This window comes from Polyodon spathula, chromosome 37, assembly GCF_017654505.1.
Source record: "Polyodon spathula isolate WHYD16114869_AA chromosome 37, ASM1765450v1, whole genome shotgun sequence".
Lineage (NCBI taxonomy): Eukaryota > Metazoa > Chordata > Actinopteri > Acipenseriformes > Polyodontidae > Polyodon > Polyodon spathula.
The window spans coordinates 3,931,073-3,953,319 of record NC_054570.1 but is presented as its reverse complement, the minus strand read 5'-3'; the positions used below and the strand labels follow the sequence as shown (position 1 = coordinate 3,953,319).

The 22,247-nt window shown below is 51.6% G+C and overlaps 2 protein-coding genes across 2 annotated transcripts in view; both read right to left on the bottom strand.

The window, feature by feature from the left end:
• The window catches only part of LOC121304304 (zinc finger protein OZF-like), a 727,904-nt gene that overhangs the window by 496,798 nt on the left and 208,859 nt on the right, over window positions 1–22,247 (bottom strand). The gene's annotated exons all lie outside the window — the stretch shown is intronic.
• On the bottom strand, window positions 874–20,470 carry wdr46 (WD repeat domain 46). The gene is made up of 15 exons (XM_041235362.1): window positions 20,387–20,470; window positions 17,925–18,068; window positions 17,635–17,715; window positions 17,409–17,521; window positions 16,668–16,755; window positions 16,515–16,576; window positions 16,218–16,322; window positions 15,916–16,066; window positions 15,352–15,487; window positions 13,197–13,296; window positions 3,441–3,594; window positions 2,040–2,187; window positions 1,634–1,824; window positions 1,366–1,479; window positions 874–1,199 (listed from the first exon to the last, which is right to left on the bottom strand). Exons 1-15 carry the CDS (start codon window positions 20,438–20,440, stop codon window positions 1,086–1,088), a joined length of 1,755 nt encoding a protein of 584 aa, XP_041091296.1. The 5' UTR covers window positions 20,441–20,470; the 3' UTR covers window positions 874–1,085.

The following is a 22,247-nucleotide window of genomic DNA, read 5'->3' as shown; positions in this document are numbered from 1 at the left end:
TGCTGGGACACTCATTTGATCTGGTCACAGACCACGCCCCTCTCAAGTGGTTAAGCACAATGAAGGACAGCAATGCCCAGATAACTCGGTGGTATCTGGCATTGCAGCCCTTCATGTACCACATGGTACACCGTGCGGGGAAAGACCACCAAAATGCGGATTATTTTTCCCGGGAGGTGGGGGAGTAATGGGAAAGGTAGATTCAGACGAGTGTTCCTTCGGCTCCATTCTGAGCGGTGGGATATGTGACAGAAAGACAATGATTCTTGGTGCTAAATTTCCCTCCCGACCTGTAGGGGCGCTAAGGAACTGGAACACTCTGGAATACTTGACACTTCGTTCCGAGGGTTAAAAGGAAGTCTGTTATGTAGAAAAGCAACCGGGCTTCGCTACACTAACTCATGGACCTGGAAGGTAAATTATGTGGCAGCCGCGGATTACAGGAGCGACTGCAATCGTTTACCAAGGGGTCATGAGTGACGAAGCAGTGGATCTGTTCCTTCGCTTGGTTTAAAACTATTGAACCATAAGGACTGTGAGAGACCCCTTGAGAAATAACAAAGAGACGTTCGTAAGTGTCTTCCTGTGTATACTAGACAGCTAAACACGATTTGCCAAGGGCCAACACTAACCCAGAACAGCACTGCACGATTGTCACAAAATAAACTGCATCACCCACCATGAGCACTACAGCACGCACCCAGGACTGGTGACCGTGTCTGTGTTATTGTGGGGATGGATATTGTTTAGTATATAAATAAAAATATATTTCCAACTGGATAACTCTCCTTGTTTGTTTCATAATGCCTGCTTTTGAGTCATATGGGAATATGCAAAGGTTTTATTTTATTCAAAGGGCAGTGTTTTATTTTATTCAAAGGGCAGTGTTTTATTCTCACGAAAGTTGATATAATTCCAGAGACCTTGAAAGTCCATGGGCTGTTGACAGATTTATTTTTTTTCAGTTTTTCAACTGATTTTTTTCGCAACAATATAATAACTTTACAAAGTGTTATAAGAAAAAAAAAAAAAAAAAAACATTATACAAAATGCTGAACTGCACAGTCCTCTCTCTTCCTCTCTCGTTATTTCTGGAAGCGATCCAGCGCAGACCTCTGACCCAGGTTGGTCATCTTCTCCTCTTTCTTCCTTTCCTTGTCAGCACGGTCCTTCATTTCCAGACTCTGCTTGATCAACTCCTGAGAGAGCAAGAATATATTATTGCTTTAGTATTTCCAAATGGCAAGCTCACAGACACACACCTATACAAATACAAGCAGACAAGGAGACACAGTTATGGACTGACACACACACACACACACACACACACACACAGAATCAGTGCTCCCCTCCCCCCTCCCTTACTCTCTGATCCTCATTCCTGATCATCTTCTTCCTCCGCTGGACGTTCCCGGTTGAACTCCGACCTTTCATCTTCAGTTTGGGTTCAAACTTCTCTTTCTCGTGAGGGTCGAACCCCTGCAAGGAAAACAAACGAGCCAGTTTAAACAGAGTCCCTACACCTCTCCTCTCCCCCCTCCCTCACCCAGTCTCTCCACTCTTCCCCAGTCTCTCCACTCCCTCCCTCACCAGTCTCTCCCCTCTTCCCCAGTCTCTCCCCTCCCTTTCTCACCAGTCTCTCCACTCTCTCCTTGTGTCTCTGTTGGTAGCTGGCCGTGTCTAGTTCTCCCAGTTTGCTGGGCTGCAGGGTGATGAGTTCGGGCTGGATCTTCTCCAGCAGCGCCTTCACCTCCCACTCCTGCCTCTGCTTCACACTGCGGAATGGGTTTGAGTCCAGAGCGTCGAAGTTAGCCTCGCCCGCCCCTGGAGAGAGGGGGAGGGGGGTTTATTAACCCATCGGTTTCCGATCAGAGTTGCTGATGCTTCACTTTCTTTGCACTGCCCAGCAGTAAATGCACACCAAGAAGGAATTCTATTAGTGTCAAACTGAACAGGATTGTGGGCTCTGTGTCTGTCTGCTGTTTTAGGCAGCAGGCAGTGCCTCAATACTCCAGTGAACTGGGAGCTGTGGTACTGACCTGGCACCAGCATACTGGTGAAGCCGTCTCCATGTCCAATTCCCAGCACATCCTCATAGGGACAGAACTGCGCGGCCCATACCCTGCCTGGAGCGCGGTGAGCCATGTAAGGCCGGGACACAGGCGTTGAACACACATCCTTATAAACCTAAGAGAGGAGAGAAGTGTGATCAGCTTCATGCACCTCAGCCAGAGACACACAGATCACAGCCAGAGACACACAGATCACAGCCAGAGACACACAGATCACAGCCAGAGACACACAGATCACAGCCAATGGCATCCACAGGTAGATGCAAAAACCAATGATGTATGTCTTTGCTAGAGTTGAAAAACAAAACTCAATGTAGTCATCTTTTTCAAACAAACTAAACTGGTTAAGAACAAATATGTAAAGTTATTGGTCTTGTTAAAATGTATTACCCTGAATTTTGACCCTTGACCTTTTTTTGGTTTCAGAATGCATATAAAATGACCCAGTCTTAATTGTTAGTGTTTTTCTTTACACATCTTTAAATAAATAGATTTTTTTGGTTCTCTCACTCTATCTGTTATTTTTAACCCTTAACTGTCTCATTTAGAGGTACGCAGCAGTACAGAGGAGTTGTCTGTTCAGGTGGTGATAATGTTTTTGAATGCAATAAAAGCACACTAAGCTCATCAAAAGGAGAACAAGCTGGCTGTCCAGAGATTCTTGGCCAGGACCCTTTTTTTTTTTTTTTTTTTTTTTTAAATCGCTGGCGGGAAATGTGTGTGTGCAGAGTAGAGGGAGAGAAAGGCAGCGTAACGTTAAAGAACTCGAGGATTAAACAACCAGGAGCGCAAAGAGACCCGGACCAGTACGGTACTACTAATTAGATTTAATCAATTCACTCTCTTTCTTGACGTTTGTCTGAATTTGACCGGAGTAGATATAGAGGCTCGGGCCACCCCCGATCAACACGAGGGCTCGGGCCACCCCCGATCAACACGAGGGCTCGGGCCACCCCCGATCAACACGAGGGCTCGGGCCACCCCCGATCACCGCTGTTTGGGTAGGAACAACTCCCTGAAAGCTGCAAAGTTTGGTTTTTTTTGTAGTTTACTCCTTTAGCAGGATATGACTTCTGAGCACCTATATTTAAATAAAATCACAAACAGAACCCTGCCCTATATTGATTTACACTGGATTTTAGCTTTAGTCTGAGTTGTTAATGTAAATGAGGTTTAGAAGAATTACTATGCAATACAAAACCATGTTACTAGACTACTTTCAAACACCTTGGCCCCCCCCTCCCCCAAAATTTTATCCTGTGGACGCCCATGACCACAGCGAGACACACAACAGCACTGACAAATTGCTGGTCTGCTTTCTTATAAGTTAATGGAGGATCACACACACACTCCCGCTCCTCTCCTCACCTGCACAGTGTCTCCACAGCATGCTGCCAGCAGTCCTCTCTGACTCATGCTCAGGCTGGTTGCTCCGGCAGGAAGCAGGTATGAGGCAAGTGGCTTGAAGGAGCGGATATCGAACACCTTCAGCTTCCTGTCCAGCCCTGCCGTCACCATGTACCTACAGCACAAAACATCATGTGTTTAAGAACTGCCAGGACCCCAGTGTGTCTCAGTGTGTACAGAGTGCATATTGTGTCTATGTCTATTTTGTGTGTGTACAGTGTGTGTCTCTTGTGTGTATAGTGTATGTGTGTTTTTCATTCAGACAAGGCACCTTCCATTCATCACGAAGGGGAACTCTTTCATTGCCACGCCCTTTCACTGAATTATTATACCAAGCTCCCCCTCAGCGCCACTGCTCTGTATTGTGGTAGGAAATGCTAGAGCTCTATGAGGTGCTTGGCAGTGGGCAGCCAGGCCTGGACTGGCAGTGTATTGATGGAGTGGCACCCGACCCTCGCTCACACAAGCACTGGTCTTTCTGTCCACGATCGCCCCGAGCTGAGAGCACACTGCCACACACACACACATAGCCTCCTCAGAGCTGAGAGCACACTGCCCCACACACACACACACACACACCTCCTCACACACACACACACACACCTCCTCAGAGCTGAGAGCACACTGCCCCACACACACACACAGCCTCCTCAGAGCTGAGAGCACACTGCCCCACACACACACAGCCTCCTCAGAGCTGAGAGCACACTGCCCCACACACACACAGCCTCCTCAGAGCTGAGAGCACACTGCCCCACACACACACACAGCCTCCTCAGAGCTGAGAGCACACTGCCCCACACACACACACAGCCTCCTCAGAGCTGAGAGCACACTGCCCCACACACACACACAGCCTCCTCAGAGCTGAGAGCACACTGCCCCACACACACACACACAGCCTCCTCAGAGCTGAGAGCACACTGCCACCCACACACACACACACACAGCCTCCTCAGAGCTGAGAGCACACTGCCCACACACACACACAGCCTCCTCAGAGCTGAGAGCACACTGCCCCACACACACACACACAGACTGACAGCACACTGTGTGAGCGGAGAGTCACGACTCTCGTGTGACGGGGGGTGTGTGTTCCTCAGAGAGAGTCTCGACTCTCGTGTGACGGGGTGTTGTGTTCCTCAGGTGTCTGACTCTCGTGTGACGGGTGTGGGTGTGTGTCGAAGGAGTCTCGACTCTCGTCCTCGGGTGGGTGTGTGTGTCGGAGGAGTCTCGACTCCCCCCCACACACACACAGCCTCCTCAGAGCTGAGAGCACACTGCCCCACACACACACACAGCCTCCTCAGAGCTGAGAGCACACTGCCCCACACACACACAGCCTCCTCAGAGCTGAGAGCACACTGCCCCACACACACACACAGCCTCCTCAGAGCTGAGAGCACACTGCCCCACACACACACAGCCTCCTCAGAGCTGAGAGCACACTGCCCCACACACACACACAGCCTCCTCAGAGCTGAGAGCACACTGCCACACACACACACACAGCCTCCTCAGAGCTGAGAGCACACTGCCCCACACACACACACAGCCTCCTCAGAGCTGAGAGCACACTGCCCCACACACACACACAGCCTCCTCAGAGCTGAGAGCACACTGCCCCACACACACAGCCTCCTCAGAGCTGAGAGCACACTGCCCCACACACACACAGCCTCCTCAGCGCTGAGAGCACACTGCCCCCACACACACACACAGCCTCCTCAGAGCTGAGAGCACACTGCCCCACACACACACAGCCTCCTCAGAGCTGAGAGCACACTGCCCCACACACACACACGCTAGTCGAGAGTCTCGTGGTCTGCACACACACAGCCTCCCGTCAGCCACACCCACACACACACACACAGCCTCCTCAGAGCTGAGAGCACACTGCCCCCACACACACACACAGCCTCCTCAGAGCTGAGAGCACACTGCCCCACACACACACACAGCCTCCTCAGAGCTGAGAGCACACTGCCCCACACACACACACAGCCTCCTCAGAGCTGAGAGCACACTGCCCCACACACACACACAGCCTCCTCAGAGCTGAGAGCACACTGCCCCCCACACACACACAGCCTCCCCAGAGCTGAGAGCACACACACACACACACAGCCTCCTCAGAGCTGAGAGCACACTGCCCCACACACACACACAGCCTCCTCAGAGCTGAGAGCACACTGCCACACACACACACGGAGGAAACAGTGTTTGTGGTGGGTGTCGGAGGAGTCTCGACTCTCGTGTACGGGGTGTGTGTGTGTGTCGGAGGAGTCTCGATGAGCGTCTCGTGTAGCGGGGTGTGTGTGTGCCTCCGGAGGGAGTCTCGACTCTCCACAAACTGCCACACACACACACACACACACAGCCTCCTCAGAGCTGAGAGCACACTGCCCCACACCGGAGGAGTCTCCTCAAGTCTTTTGAGTCTCGAACTCTCGTGTGAACAGGGGTGTGTGTCGGAGGAGGTCTCGACTCGTGTCACGGGTGTGCGGGGGGTGTGTGTCGTCAGGAGTCTCTACTCTCGGGTGACGGCGTGCCCTCCTCAGAGGTCTGGCGGAGTGGAGGCCGACTCGCCTGCACACACAACCGTGACAGCCCTTGTGTCAGAGCTGAGGAGTCACTCGGACTCTCTGCCGGTGACGGTTGTTCTTCAAGTGTCGCCTGTCTCTCGACTTGTGACTGGGTGTGTGTGTGTCGCTGAGTCTGCCGACTCTCGTGTCAGAGCTGGTGTGTGTCGGAGGAGTCGCGACTCTCGGGGGTGTGTGTGTCGGACAGTCGTGTCGCACTCTCGTGTGTCACACGCCTCAACCACTGACCCCACACACACACACACACATCCAGGCTGTCGAGGAGGAGCCTCCTACGGCGCTCTCAACTCTCGTGTGTGCAGGTGGTTGTGTGAGGGGTCATCCCCACATGTGTACGTGTGTGTGTGTCGGAGGAGTCTCCGACTCTCTCACTCTCTGTGACGGGGTATGTGTGTCGGAGGAGTCTCGACAGACTCTCGTGTGACGGGGTGTGTGTGTGTCGGAGGAGTCTCGACTCTCGTGTGACGGGGTGTGTTGTGTAGGCGGAGGAGTCTCGACTCTCGTGTGACGGGTGGGTGTGTGTCGGGAGGAGTCATCACACTCCCTACACACACAGCCTCCTCAGAGCTGAGAGCACACACACCACACACACACACAGCCTCCTCAGAGCTGAGAGCACACTGCCCCACACACACACACACACAGCCTCCTCAGAGCTGAGAGCACACTGCCCCACACACACACACAGCCTCCTCAGAGCTGAGAGCACACTGCCCCACACACACACAGCCTCCTCAGCGCTGAGAGCACACTGCCCCACACACACACAGCCTCCTCAGAGCTGAGAGCACACTGCCACACACACACACACAGCCTCCTCAGAGCTGAGAGCACACTGCCCCACACACACACAGCCTCCTCAGAGCTGAGAGCACACTGCCCCACACACACACAGCCTCCTCAGAGCTGAGAGCACACTGCCCCACACACACACAGCCTCCTCAGAGCTGAGAGCACACTGCCACCACACACACACAGCCTCCTCAGAGCTGAGAGCACACTGCCCACACACACAGCCTCCTCAGAGCTGAGAGCACACTGCCCCCACACACACAGCCTCCTCAGAGCTGAGAGCACACTGCCCCACACACACACAGCCTCCTCAGAGCTGAGAGCACACTGCCCCCACACACACAGCCTCCTCAGAGCTGAGAGCACACTGCCCCACCACACACACAGCCTCCTCAGAGCTGAGAGCACACTGCCCCACACACACACAGCCTCCTCAGAGCTGAGAGCACACTGCCACACACACAGCCTCCTCAGAGCTGAGAGCACACTGCCCCCACACACACAGCCTCCTCAGAGCTGAGAGCACACTGCCCCACACACACAGCCTCCTCAGAGCTCAGAGCACACTGCCCCACACACACAGCCTCCTCAGAGCTGAGAGCACACTGCCACACACACACACACAGCCTCCTCAGAGCTGAGAGCACACTGCCCCACACACACACACAGCCTCCTCAGAGCTGAGAGCACACTGCCCCACACACACACAGCCTCCTCAGAGCTGAGAGCACACTGCCCCACACACACACACAGCCTCCTCAGAGCTGAGAGCACACTGCCCCCACACACACACAGCCTCCTCAGAGCTGAGAGCACACTGCCACACACACACACACAGCCTCCTCAGAGCTGAGAGCACACTGCCCACACACACAGCCTCCTCAGAGCTGAGAGCACACTGCCCCACACACACACACAGCCTCCTCAGAGCTGAGAGCACACTGCCCCACACACACACAGCCTCCTCAGAGCTGAGAGCACACTGCCCCACACACACACAGCCTCCTCAGAGCTGAGAGCACACTGCCCCACACACACACACAGCCTCCTCAGAGCTGAGAGGCACATCGCCCCACACACACACACAGCCTCCTCAGAGCTGAGAGCACACTGCCCCACCACACAGCCTCCTCAGAGCTGAGAGCACACTGCCCCACACACACACAGCCTCCTCAGCGCTGAGAGCACACTGCCCCCACACACACAGCCTCCTCAGAGCTGAGAGCACACTGCCCCACACACACACACACAGCCTCCTCAGAGCTGAGAGCACACTGCCCCACACACACACACAGCCTCCTCAGAGCTGAGAGCACACACACACACACACACACACACAGCCTCCTCAGAGCTGAGAGCACACTGCCCCCCACACACACACAGCCTCCTCAGAGCTGAGAGCACACTGCCCCCACACACACAGCCTCCTCAGAGCTGAGAGCACACTGCCCCACACACACACAGCCTCCTCAGCGCTGAGAGCACACTGCCCCACACACACACACAGCCTCCTCAGAGCTGAGAGCACACTGCCCCACACATACACAGCCTCCTCAGAGCTGAGAGCACACTGCCCCACACACACACAGCCTCCTCAGAGCTGAGAGCACACTGCCCCACACACACACAGCCTCCTCAGAGCTGAGAGCACACTGCCCCACACACACACAGCCTCCTCAGCGCTGAGAGCACACTGCCCCACACACACACAGCCTCCTCAGCGCTGAAAGCACACTGCCCCACACATACACAGCCTCCTCAGCGCTGAAAGCACACTGCCCCACACATACACAGCCTCCTCAGCGCTGAAAGCACACTGCCCCACACATACACAGCCTCCTCAGCGCTGAGAGCACACTGCCCCACACATACACAGCCTCCTCAGCGCTGAAAGCACACTGCCCCACACACACACAGCCTCCTCAGCGCTGAGAGCACACTGCCCCACACACACACAGCCTCCTCAGCGCTGAGAGCACACTGCCCCACACACACACAGCCTCCTCAGAGCTGAGAGCACACTGCCCCCACACACACACAGCCTCCTCAGAGCTGAGAGCACACTGCCCCACACATACACAGCCTCCTCAGCGCTGAGAGCACACTGCCCCACACACACACAGCCTCCTCAGAGCTGAGAGCACACTGCCCCACACACACACCAGCCTCCTCAGAGCTGAGAGCACACTGCCCCACACACACACACAGCCTCCTCAGAGCTGAGAGCACACTGCCCCACACACACACAGCCTCCTCAGAGCTGAGAGCACACTGCCCACACACACACACAGCCTCCTCAGAGCTGAGAGCACACTGCCCCACACACACACAGCCTCCTCAGAGCTGAGAGCACACTGCCACACACACACAGCCTCCTCAGAGCTGAGAGCACACTGCCCCACACACACACACAGCCTCCTCAGAGCTGAGAGCACACTGCCCCCCACACACACACAGCCTCCTCAGAGCTGAGAGCACACTGCCACAGCACACCACACACTGAGAGCACACTGCACTGCCCACACAACACACACACACACACACACTGAGAGCACACTCCCCCCACACACACACACTCAGAGCTGTAGTCGGAGGAGGGTCTCGACACTCGGTGTGCGGCGTCCTCAGGCTGAGAGCACATGTGTGTCGACAGGAGTCACGCGCAGTCTCGTCACTCGCTGGTGTGTGTGTGTCGGAGTAGTCTGAAGCACACTGCACACACACACACACACACAGCCTCCTCAGAGCTGAGAGCACACTGCCCCACACACACAGCCTCCTCAGAGCTGAGAGCACACTGCCACACACACAGCCTCCTCAGAGCTGAGAGCACACCGCCACCACACACACAGCCTCCTCAGAGCTGAGAGCACACTGCCACACACACACACACAGCCTCCTCAGAGCTGAGAGCACACTGCCCCACACACACACAGCCTCCTCAGAGCTGAGAGCACACTGCCCACACACACACACACAGCCTCCTCAGAGCTGAGAGCACACTGCCCCACACACACACAGCCTCCTCAGAGCTGAGAGCACACTGCCCCACACACACACACAGCCTCCTCAGAGCTGAGAGCACACTGCCCACACACACACACACAGCCTCCTCAGAGCTGAGAGCACACTGCCCCACACACACACAGCCTCCTCAGAGCTGAGAGCACACTACCCACACACACACACAGCCTCCTCAGAGCTGAGAGCACACTGCCCCACACACACACACAGCCTCCTCAGAGCTGAGAGCACACTGCCCCACACACACACACAGCCTCCTCAGAGCTGAGAGCACACTGCACACACACACAGCCTCCTCAGAGCTGAGAGCACACTGCCCCACACACACACACAGCCTCCTCAGAGCTGAGAGCACACTGCCCCACACACACACACAGCCTCCTCAGAGCTGAGAGCAACACACACACACACACACAGCCTCCTCAGAGCTGAGAGCACACTGCCCCACACATACACCCCTCAGAGCTGAGAGCACACCTCCTCAGAGCACACAGCCTCCTCAGAGCTGAGAGCACACTGCCCACACACACACACAGCCTCCTCAGAGCTGAGAGCACACTGCCCACACACACACACAGCCTCCTCAGAGCTGAGAGCACACTGCCCCCACACACACCCACACACACACACAGCCTCCTCAGAGCTGAGAGCACACTGCCCCACACACACACAGCCTCCTCAGAGCTGAGAGCACACTGCCCCAACACACACACACAGCCTCCTCAGAGCTGAGAGCACACTGCCCCACACACACACACAGCCTCCTCAGAGCTGAGAGCACACACCCCCACACACACACACACACACAGCCTCCTCAGAGCTGAGAGCACACTGCCCCACACACACACACAGCCTCCTCAGAGCTGAGAGCACACTGCCCCCACACACACACAGCCTCCTCAGAGCTGAGAGCACACTGCCCCACACACCCCACACACACAGCCTCCTCAGAGCTGAGAGCACACTGCCACACACACACACACAGCCTCCTCAGAGCTGAGAGCACACTGCCCCCCACACACACACACACAGCCTCCTCAGAGCTGAGAGCACACTGCCCACACACACACAGCCTCCTCAGAGCTGAGAGCACACTGCCCCACACACACACACAGCCTCCTCAGAGCTGAGAGCACACTGCCCCACACACACACACAGCCTCCTCAGAGCTGAGAGCACACTGCCCCCACACACACACACGCCCTCCTCAGAGCTGAGAGTGTCTCACTGCCCCACACACAGTCTTGACCTCCTCAGATGCTGAGTGTGTGTGTCTGAGGAGTCTCGACTCTCGTGTGACGGGGGGTGTGTGTGTGTCGGAGGAGTCTCACTCACTGTACGGGGTTGTGTGTTTGTGTCGGAGTGCCGACTCCCGTGTGCGGGGGTGTGGTGTGTCGGACTGAGTCTCACTACTCTCGGTGACCACACACAGCCTCCTCAGAGCTGAGAGCGCACTGCCACACACACACACACAGCCTCCTCAGAGCTGACACACACTGCCACACACACAGCAGAGCTGAGAGCACACTGCCCCACACAGCACACAGCCTCCTCAGAGCTGAGAGCACACTGCCCCACACACACACACAGCCTCCTCAGAGCTGAGAGCTGAGAGCACACAGCCCCACACACACACACAGCCTCCTCACTCCCTCTCGAAGCGTGTGAGCGGGTGGTGGTGTGGTGTGAGTCTCACACGTCTCGTGTGACTGGGAGCACACTGTGTCGGAGGAGTCTCCACGCCTCCTCAGTTGTGTGTGTGTGTGTCGGAGGAGTCTCGACACTCGTGTGACGGGGTGTGTGTGTGTGTCGGAGGAGTCTCGACTCCTGTGCACGAGGGTGTGGTGTGTGTCGCCGCCTCACAGTCACGACTCTCGCTCACTAGCTGAGTCGGGTGTGTGCCTTTTTACCGCGAGACGAGACCCAGCTGAGAGCACAGAGCCCCACACACACACACAGCCTCCTCAGAGCTGAGAGCACACTGCCCCACACACACACACAGCCTCCTCAGAGCTGAGAGCACACTGCCCCACACACACACACAGCCTCCTCAGAGCTGAGAGCACACAGCCTCCTCAGAGCTGAGAGCACACACACACACACACAGCCTCCTCAGAGCTGAGAGCACACTGCCCCACACACACACACAGCCTCCTCAGAGCTGAGAGCACACTGCCACACACACAGCCTCCTCAGAGCTGAGAGCACACAGCCTCCTCAGAGCCACACACACACACACAGCCTCCTCAGAGCTGAGAGCACACTGCCCCACACACACACACAGCCTCCTCAGAGCTGAGAGCACACTGCCCCCACACACACACACAGCCTCCTCAGAGCTGAGAGCACACTGCCACACACACAGCCTCCTCAGAGCTGAGAGCACACTGCCACACACACAGCCTCCTCAGAGCTGAGAGCACACTGCCCCACACACACAGCCTCCTCAGAGCTGAGAGCACACTGCCCCACACACACACAGCCTCCTCAGAGCTGAGAGCACACTGCCACACACACAGCTTCCTCAGAGCTGAGAGCACACTGCCCCACACACACACAGCCTCCTCAGAGCTGAGAGCACACTGCCCCACACACACACACAGCCTCCTCAGAGCTGAGAGCACACTGCCCCACACACACACACAGCCTCCTCAGAGCTGAGAGCACACTGCCCCACACACACACAGCCTCCTCAGAGCTGAGAGCACACTGCCCCACACACACACACAGCCTCCTCAGAGCTGAGAGCACACTGCCCCACACACACACACAGCCTCCTCAGAGCTGAGAGCACACTGCCCCACACACACACACAGCCTCCTCAGAGCTGAGAGCACACTGCCCCACACACACAGCCTCCTCAGAGCTGAGAGCACACTGCCCCACACACACACACAGCCTCCTCAGAGCTGAGAGCACACTGCCCACACACACACACACAGCCTCCTCAGAGCTGAGAGCACACACACACAGCCTCCTCAGAGCTGAGAGCACACTGCACACACAGCCTCCTCAGAGCTGAGAGCACACTGCCCACACACACACACAGCCTCCTCAGCGCTGAGAGCACACTGCCCCACACACACACACAGCCTCCTCAGAGCTGAGAGCACACTGCCCCACACACACACACAGCCTCCTCAGCGCTGAGAGCACACTGCCACACACACACACACAGCCTCCTCAGAGCAAATGCGGCTGACTATTTGATTGAGTAGTTCCAGGTGGGTCTCATGCGTGTGTATCTGTCTCTGTATATAGTATATAGTGTCTCTCAGTGTCTCTGTTTTTTACTCACGTGCCCGTCTTGTCCACGGCGATCGCTCTCACGCCGCCTCGGTGGCATAGCATCTTCACCAGCGGCTCCTTCTGATTGGGGGACCAGAGAGTCACCGTGCCTATCAGAGAGCAAAGAGCATTACCACAGAGACACTAACCCTACACACTCTCACCTGTGGGGTGTCCCAGGTGCACCACGGCGTTGCTCCGATTCTGTGTCACTCTCACACGGTCTCACTCTCACCTGTGGGGTGTCCCAGGTGCACCACGGCGTTGCTCTGATTCTGTGTCACTCTCACACGGTCTCACTCTCACCTGTGGGGTGTCCCAGGTGCACCACGGCGTTGCTCTGATTCTGTGTGAACTGGGACTAGGGACTAGGAGCTCTTAAAATAAACAAATCCCCTGGGCCGGATGAGATCCTCCCAGTAGTACTCAAAGAAATGAAAGAAGTAATTTACAAACCGCTAACCAAGATCATGCAGCAGTCTCTTGACACAGGGGTGGTACCGACAGACTGGAAAATTGCAAACGTAATACCGATCCACAAAAAGGGAAACAAAACTGAACCAGGTAACTACAGACCAGTAAGCCTGACTTCTATTATATGCAAACTTATGGAAACTATAATAAGATCCAATATGGAAAATTACCTATATGGTAACAGGGTATTGGGAGACAGTCAGCATGGTTTTAGGAAAGGGAGATCGTGCCTAACTAACTTGCTTGCTTGATTTTTTTGAGGATGCAACATCGATAATGGATAATTGCAAAGCATATGACATGGTTTATTTAGATTTCCAGAAAGCTTTTGACAAAGTCCCGCACAAAAGATTAATTCTCAAACTGAACGCAGTTGGGATTCAAGGAAACACATGTACATGGATTAGGGAGTGGTTAACATGTAGAAAACAGAAAGTACTGATTAGAGGAGAAACCTCAGAATGGAGTGTGGTAACCAGCGGTGTACCACAGGGATCAGTATTAGGTCCTCTGCTATTCCTAATCTACATTAATGATTTCGATTCTGGTATAGTAAGCAAACTTGTTAAATTTGCAGACGACACAAAAGTAGGAGGAGTGGCAAACACTGTTGCAGCAGCAAAGGTCATTCAAAATGATCTAGACAAGATTCAGAACTGGGCAGACACATGGCAAATGACATTTAATAGAGAAAAGTGTAAGGTACTGCACGCAGGAAATAAAAATGTACATTATAAATATCATATGGGAGATATTGAAATTGGAGAAGGAATCTATGAAAAAGACCTAGGAGTTTTTGTTGACTCAGAAATGTCTTCATCTAGGCAATGTGGGGAAGCTATAAAAAAGGCTAACAAGATGCTCGGATACATTGTGAAAAGTGTTGAATTTAAATCAAGGGAAGTAATGTTTAAAACTGTACAATGCACTAGTAAGACCTCATCTTGAATATTGTGTGCAGTTCTGGTCACCTCGCTACAAAAAAAGATATTGCTGCTTTAGAAAGAGTGCAAAGAAGAGCGACCAGAATTATTCCGGGCTTAAAAGGCATGTCATATGCAGACAGGCTAAAAGAATTGAATCTGTTCAGTCTTGAACAAAGAAGACTACGTGGCGACCTAATTCAAGCATTCAAAATTCTAAAAGGTATTGACAGTGTCGACCCAAGGGACTTTTTCAGCCTGAAAAAAGAAACAAGGACCAGGGGTCACAAATGGAGTTTAGAAAAAGGGGCATTCAGAACAGAAAATAGGAGACACTTTTTTACACAGAGAATTGTGAGGGTCTGGAATCAACTCCCCAGTAATGTTGTTGAAGCTGACACCCTGGGATCCTTCAAGAAGCTGCTTGATGAGATTTTGGGATCAATAAGCTACTAACAACCAAACGAGCAAGATGGGCCGAATGGCCTCCTCTCGTTTGTAAACTTTCTTATGTTCCTATGTTCTTATGTGTCACTCTCACACGGTCTCACTCTCACCTGTGGGATGTCCCAGGTGCACCACGGCGTTGCTCTGATTCTGTGTCACTCTCACACGGTCTCACTCTCACCTGTGGGGTGTCCCAGGTGCACCACGGCGTTGCTCTGATTCTGTGTCACTCTCACACGGTCTCACTCTCACCTGTGGGGTGTCCCAGGTGCACCACGGCATTGCTCTGATTCTGTGTCACTCACACGGTCTCACTCTCACCTGTGGGGTGTCCCAGGTGCACCACGGCGTTGCTCTGATTCTGTGTCATCACGTCCAGCCGGCCATTCTTCGTGCAGATCACACTGACCTCCCGACCGACCGAGACGTCGAGATACTGTAGGAACCCCAAGGAGCTCTGAATACAAGAGACCAACGATACAATAAATTACAGCACACTGACACAGAGGTCCTGCAGGAGCCCACTGGAGCTCTGAATACAAGAGACCAACGATACAATAAAATACAGCACACTGACACAGAGGTCCTGCAGGAGCCCACTGGAGCTCTGAATACAAGAGACCAACGATACAATAAAATACAGCACACTGACACAGAGGTCCTGCAGGAGCCCACTGGAGCTCTGAATACAAGAGACCAACGATACAATAAATTACAGCACACTGACACAGAGGTCCTGCAGGAGCCCACTGGAGCTCTGAATACAAGAGACCAACGATACAATAAAATACAGCACACTGACACAGACGTCCTACAGGAGCCCATTGGAGCTCTGAATGCACTGGGAACTATTCCCTTTGAGGGGGACATGTTAGCGTGACGTACCGCGGTGGCGAGCAGAAAGTGGTAGGGCAGGAACTCCATGCGCAGCACGTCATTGAACTTCTTCACACAGTGAAGCTCAACCCCCTGGTTGTCATAGATATACAGCCACTTCCTCTGAGCCACAGCAAACATGTTCTCTGAGTGCAGCCACCTGAGTGGGGAGGAGAACAAGTCTGTCAGTAACACAAACACACATTTATACAGCAATACATCTAGCACATCGTTGACAGTCTCTCCCTCGCTCTCACCACAAGCCACAAGTCTCTACCCCACATCACTCAATCTCTCCCTCCAGGACTCACCTCACGTCGTTCACACTCTCCATCACGTTCATCTCGCTCTGCAGCTGTTTGCTCTGCCAGTCTAGAGAGGCAACATGACCCAGACGACCTCCCAGGAGCAAGTGCCTGAAAACAAAACAAACACAATCAGAGACAAATTGAAAGAAAACAAAACACACAGAGACACCGAGAAACAGAGAAAACAAACAGACACAATCAGACACACAGAAATAAAACAGAGACACAGACAAAACAAACGCAATCAGAAACACACAGAAACACACACCGAGAGACACAGACGCGCACACACTCTCTTACCTGCCGTTCCGGGTGTAGTCTATCCTGTATGGCCCAAACTGACTGAGAGACAGATTGAAGTACTGCAGAGACAGAAGGGAGCAGTTGGGTAAATACCACACTGTCAGCAAACACAAACAAGCATGAGACTGTTTAGCAGTGTGCCAGACTGACCTTAGCCCCGGCAGTAATGTCGACGGCCTCAGCGATGTCATCCTGTGCAATAGTGCATGTATCCTCCCCTTCCTCCCCCACCAGGAACCTGCAGAGAGAGAGAGAGAGAGATACACACACACACAGACGAAGAGAGAGATACACAGAGAGCAACACAGACAGAGAGATACACACATACACACACATACACAGAGAGCAACAGAGAGAGAGATACACACACACACAGAGAGCGAGATGCGCTCTCTCTATGTGTCTCTCGTTGTCTCTCTCTATCTCAGAGATGTGATAGAGTGCTGACACAGACACAGAGACACACACAGAGAGCAACAGAGAGAGATACACACACACACAGACAGACAGAGAGATACACACACAGACAGACAGACACAGAGATACACAGAGAGCAACACAGAGAGAGATACACACATAGATAGACAGACAGAGAGAGAGAGAGATACAGAGAGCAACACAGAGAGAGATACACACACACACAGCCAGAGAGACACACAGAGCAACACAGATAGAGAGATAGACAGAGAATAACAGACAGACAGAGAGAGATAGACAAAGAGAGACAGAGACAGCGAGAGACACACAGCCACAGACAGAAATTAAACAGCATTAGTTTCAGCGATGAAGAACAAACAGATCAGTGTTACATGGCAGGGTGCAATGCAAGGTCTTTACCTCTGCACTACTGTCAGTGTATTGACTAGTGCAGCCCCCCCCTCCCCTCCTCACCCAGCCTCCTCCGCTAGCAGCAGGTCGGATCGAGCCGCCTGGTTCAGCGCCAGGTCAATCTTCTCCTCCGTCTTAGAGAGATGATCCTTCAACCTGCCCTTGGAGAGAGAGCGCTGAGAGAGGGAGGAGACAGGACAGGGAGGGGAGAGAGATCATTAAAAGTCACGTCTTCATTAGAATGCAGCAGCAGCTCAGAGTGACACAGTGATGGAGTTGGATTGCTCACCACTTCATTCTTCTGCCCTCGTTCAAACTTCTGCCTCCTCTCTTTAGGAACTGGAGCAGGGCCAGGGAAAGGGTCCACTTTCTGAGAGAGAGAGAGAGAGACATTGCAGCCACTGAGAAAGACTTCTAGTGCAAAAGCTTCTCATTGAATTCAGTCAGTTTCTCTGTGTGTTTGTAAAGCTGGCAGTACTGAGTGGTTCAATGTACTCAGTTTCTCTGTGTGCCTGTAAAGCTGGCAGTACTTCAATGTTCAATATGACAGATTATAAAATAAAAGGCATTGCCCCTCACCCCAGAGATCAGCTTCTTTCCTCTCCCCTCGCTCTTCTTCCTCCTCGTTTTCTCAGCTCTCTGATTCGCTCGCTCAGCCACCTGACCTTCGCCCGCTCCCTTGCTCCCAGCCTCAGCCTGCGAGTCCCAGTAGCGCTTGGGGGCCTAAACCAAACCAGTAGAGACCAGTAACAGACCAGTACGCCTCTGATTTATAATCATACACACTGATCATTCCAGTGCTCGGCACACACCTGCTCTGTTCAGCATTCTGAGAAACACAAGCACTACATGCAGGGCTGTCATTAACACTACAATCCCTGTGGAGGTCATTTTGGTGATTTTTAAAATGTAATTTTCTCCAGTCGTGTAACACATATGGGGCTGCGTGTTCATCTACCTTTCTGTCCGCATGTATGAAATATTCTCACAAAGCATGAAACGCGGGACTGCAGAAAGTAAGGAGCATTTGGAACAGTGGGAGACTGCCAAGCGCATACCCTCAGCCAAAGCTGGCAACCCTGCCGAGAGACGCCAATGCCAGGTTGGCAAATTTTTTATGTCCACCTTTTAAAGACATTCTATTTTCACCATCAGCGATTTATCAAACAAAATAAAAACATAAATACATGAAAAAATAACAAGACGTGAAACATCCCCTTCTTGTACTGGACTTGAGCAGAAGTATTTCCCATCTTTGGTGCAGCTGGTGTCTATTCGTTGAAGACATTTAAAGAAACCGTGCCGCTCTTTGCAGTGTGTGTTCCATCACTTACAGGAAGCAAACTAAACCAGCTGCCAGGTTCCTAACTGCAGCGCGCCAATCACGCAAACATTGCATATTTACACTATTCTTTCAAATAGTGACGAAATAACAAACAGCCACGCCTGTGTGAAGGTTTCACTTCCGCAAGGAACATTTCTGTTTGGCCAGATTTGTGTTGACTGAGACACAGCAGGAGTCAGATTACAGCGAGATGAAGAAACTTTTGTTCTAATAAAACATTTGGGGCGGACAGTTCAATCCAGAGAAGCTTGGATGGAAGCCTCAGTAACGAGCTGCTTCTGGGGAATTGATCCGTGCAACTTGCATCTGTCACCCAGGTCAACCCTGCTTTATGAAAAGCATCGTTTCTATTGGTGCATTCCATTGGACATTTACAAAGATGTTTAACACCCATCTATCCATTATTAACCACTTAACCCTTTACAGGGTCGCGGTGAGCCAGACCCTAACCCGGGAGACACAGAGCGCAGGGCAGGACTACACCCTGGACGGGACGCCAATCCATCGCAGGGCACCTCACACACACAGAGGGCAATTTAGAGGACCAATCAACCTGATCAGCATGTCTCTGGACTGTGGGAGGAAAGCCACGCAGACACGGGGAGAACACGCAAACTCCACACACCCCTGAGTCCAGAATCGAACCCAGGACCCTGGCGCTGTGAGGCATGCAGTTAAACAGCCAATGTAAATAACAGGTCGACGGCCAGTGGCACTGAAACTCACGTTACAGGGACACAGACGCGAATTATTGAACTGTATCATTCAATACATTGCGCTGTGCGTGTTATTATATCCGCACAGCCAGAGCGGGGATTCACCGCGTGTGGCGCTCAAGTTCAATTTTACGCGCAATTACACGAAATATACTTGTTACTTTACATCCGGAAAGCACTTTTTAAAAAATATAAATTTGTAGGTTGCTGTTTCAGCATCATTTAACCTTAATACCCATTCCGGATCACACCAGTGCTTCATACCCATTCCGGATCACACCAGTGCTTCATACCCATTCCGGATCACACCAGTGCTTCATACCCATTCCGGATCACACCAGTGCTTCATACCCATTCCGGATCACACCCGTGCTTCATACCCATTCCGGATCACACCAGTGCTTCATACCCATTCCGGATCACACCAGTGCTTCATACCCATTCCGGATCACACCAGTGCTTCATACCCATTCCGGATCACACCAGTGCTTCATACCCATTCCGGATCACACCAGTGCTTCATACCCATTCCGGATCACACCAGTGCTTCATACCCATTCCGGATCACACCAGTGCTTCATACCCATTCCGGATCACACCCGTGCTTCATACCCATTCCGGATCACACCCGTGCTTCATACCCATTCCGGATCACACCAGTGCTTCATACCCATTCCGGATCACACCAATGCTTCGCTAACCAGCTATATTCTGATTTGGTAAAGCCTTTCTCACACCACAGAATCTCCCAGCTGTAGTACATTATGAGTCGTTTAATACAAAAACGCAATCTATCTCCATAAACGAGGGAGCTGCTCTCATTGCAAGCCTGCGTTCCCCTCCCGGCGTGTTGGAGAGGCACTGCTTGTATTCACGTCTATGCAGATTCCGTTCAGACCCCTGTATCCCCGGCCGAGCGTTAATTAACTCGTTATTTCAGCTGCACTTCGTTGTTTTCTGTTCGTTTCCAGTTTAATTACCTTTTTCCTCCCCACGTGTACTCCCTGTACAGGGCCGCCTCCAGCCGCCGCCATCTTACCAACAACACAACCACAGCGCAGTCAATAAAGTTTTATTGTGATCGTTCTTTCAACTAACTTTATTGACAAAAAACTCAAAGTGTAAAGACACAATATTCTGGATATAATTGCAGCCTCCCGCACAGGGAGGGACAATACTTGCATTTTAACATGAATGAAGCCCATTGCTAACACTGAACGTTAAGTTTTAAATGTGTTGTTTATATTTAATACACATTACATTGCAGTTTCAGGTTCAATTGAATACATAAGACGTGCATGCTCTATTTTACAATTTAAATGCACGGTATCTTAATGGGTCAATTGCAACGAACTTGCAGAGCTAGTTGCATAGTTAGTACGGGACTATCTCGGGATCGTCCCCAGCTGCGTGCTAAATGAATACCAATTGCAAAAAGAAAAAGAAGAAAGAAGTAGAACAAAGTTGGGGACTAGCTGGTCTGCAGCTTTAGTGCGGTACGGAGGATTTGGGTTTGTTTTGATGTGCTTCCAAACAGGAGCCGGGGCTCAAAATCTGAGCGATTGGTGCAAATTCTGTTTTAAAAGTGTGTTTTTTCGTAAAGGTTTTTATTTTTATTTTTACGAAACCGAAACATCTTAATTATTTTATTTATTTTGATGTATTCATGCGTAAATTTTAAGCTTGAAATATTTATATTTACCCACAACACGAAATGGGTGTATCTTTTACCCACAACATGGGTAATACTGAAAATTACCCCTTTTAATTAAATTTGTACATAAATAGGTTTACTCTCCAAATGGGACCAACACCCCCCCCCCCCCCATATATATATATATATATATATATATATATATATATATATGTGTGTGTGTGTGTATATATATATATATATATATATATATATATATATATATATATATATATACACACACACACACACACACACACACACACACACACACTACCGGTCAAAAGTTTTAGAACACCCCCATTTTTCCAGTTTTTATTGAAATTTAAGCAGTTCAAGTCCAGTGAATAACCTGAAATGGTACAAAGGTAAGCGGTAAACTGCCAGAGGTTTAAAAAAAAAAGTTTAGGTTACCAAAAACTGAAAAATAATGTACATTTCAGAGTTATACAAAAAGGCCTTTTTCAGGGAACAAGTAATGGGTTAACAACTTACAGCTGTTCTGCAGCAACGGAAGTAAATTAAGCCTGAAAGTTGATGCTAACAATTCCTACAGGTGTTGATTACTTACAAACCCTCTGTCTGTATAAAAGCAGTGTTGGAACAGACTGTGTTACTACACCCGCTGAAGCACTATTTGGACAGTATTGTACTGCAGGAAGTAATATATTGCTATCATAATGGCAAGAAAAAGGCAATTAACAAAGGAAGACAGACCATTATAACCCTTGAAAGTGTAGGTCTTTCCTTTAGAGAAATTGCAAAGAAAGCCAAGGTGTCAGTGAGTACAGTTTCCTACACCATCAAAAGACACTTGGAAACTGGAGGAAACTCTGACAGGAAGAGGTCTGGCAGATCCAAAGCCACAACAGAATCAGAAGACAAGTTTCTGAGAGTCAACAGCTTGCATGATAGGCGGCTCATAGGACAACAGCTTCAAGCACAGCTTTACACTGGTCGGAATAAACAAGCAGTTAAAGACTTCGAGCTGCAGGTTTGACAGGTCGAGTGGCAGTAAGAAAGCCATTGCTAAGATGGCAAAATAAGAAAAAGAGGCTTGCCTGGGCCATGAAGCACCGCTAGTGGACTACTGAAGACTGGAAGAAGGTCTTATGGACCGATGAATCAAAATTTGAACCTACAACCTA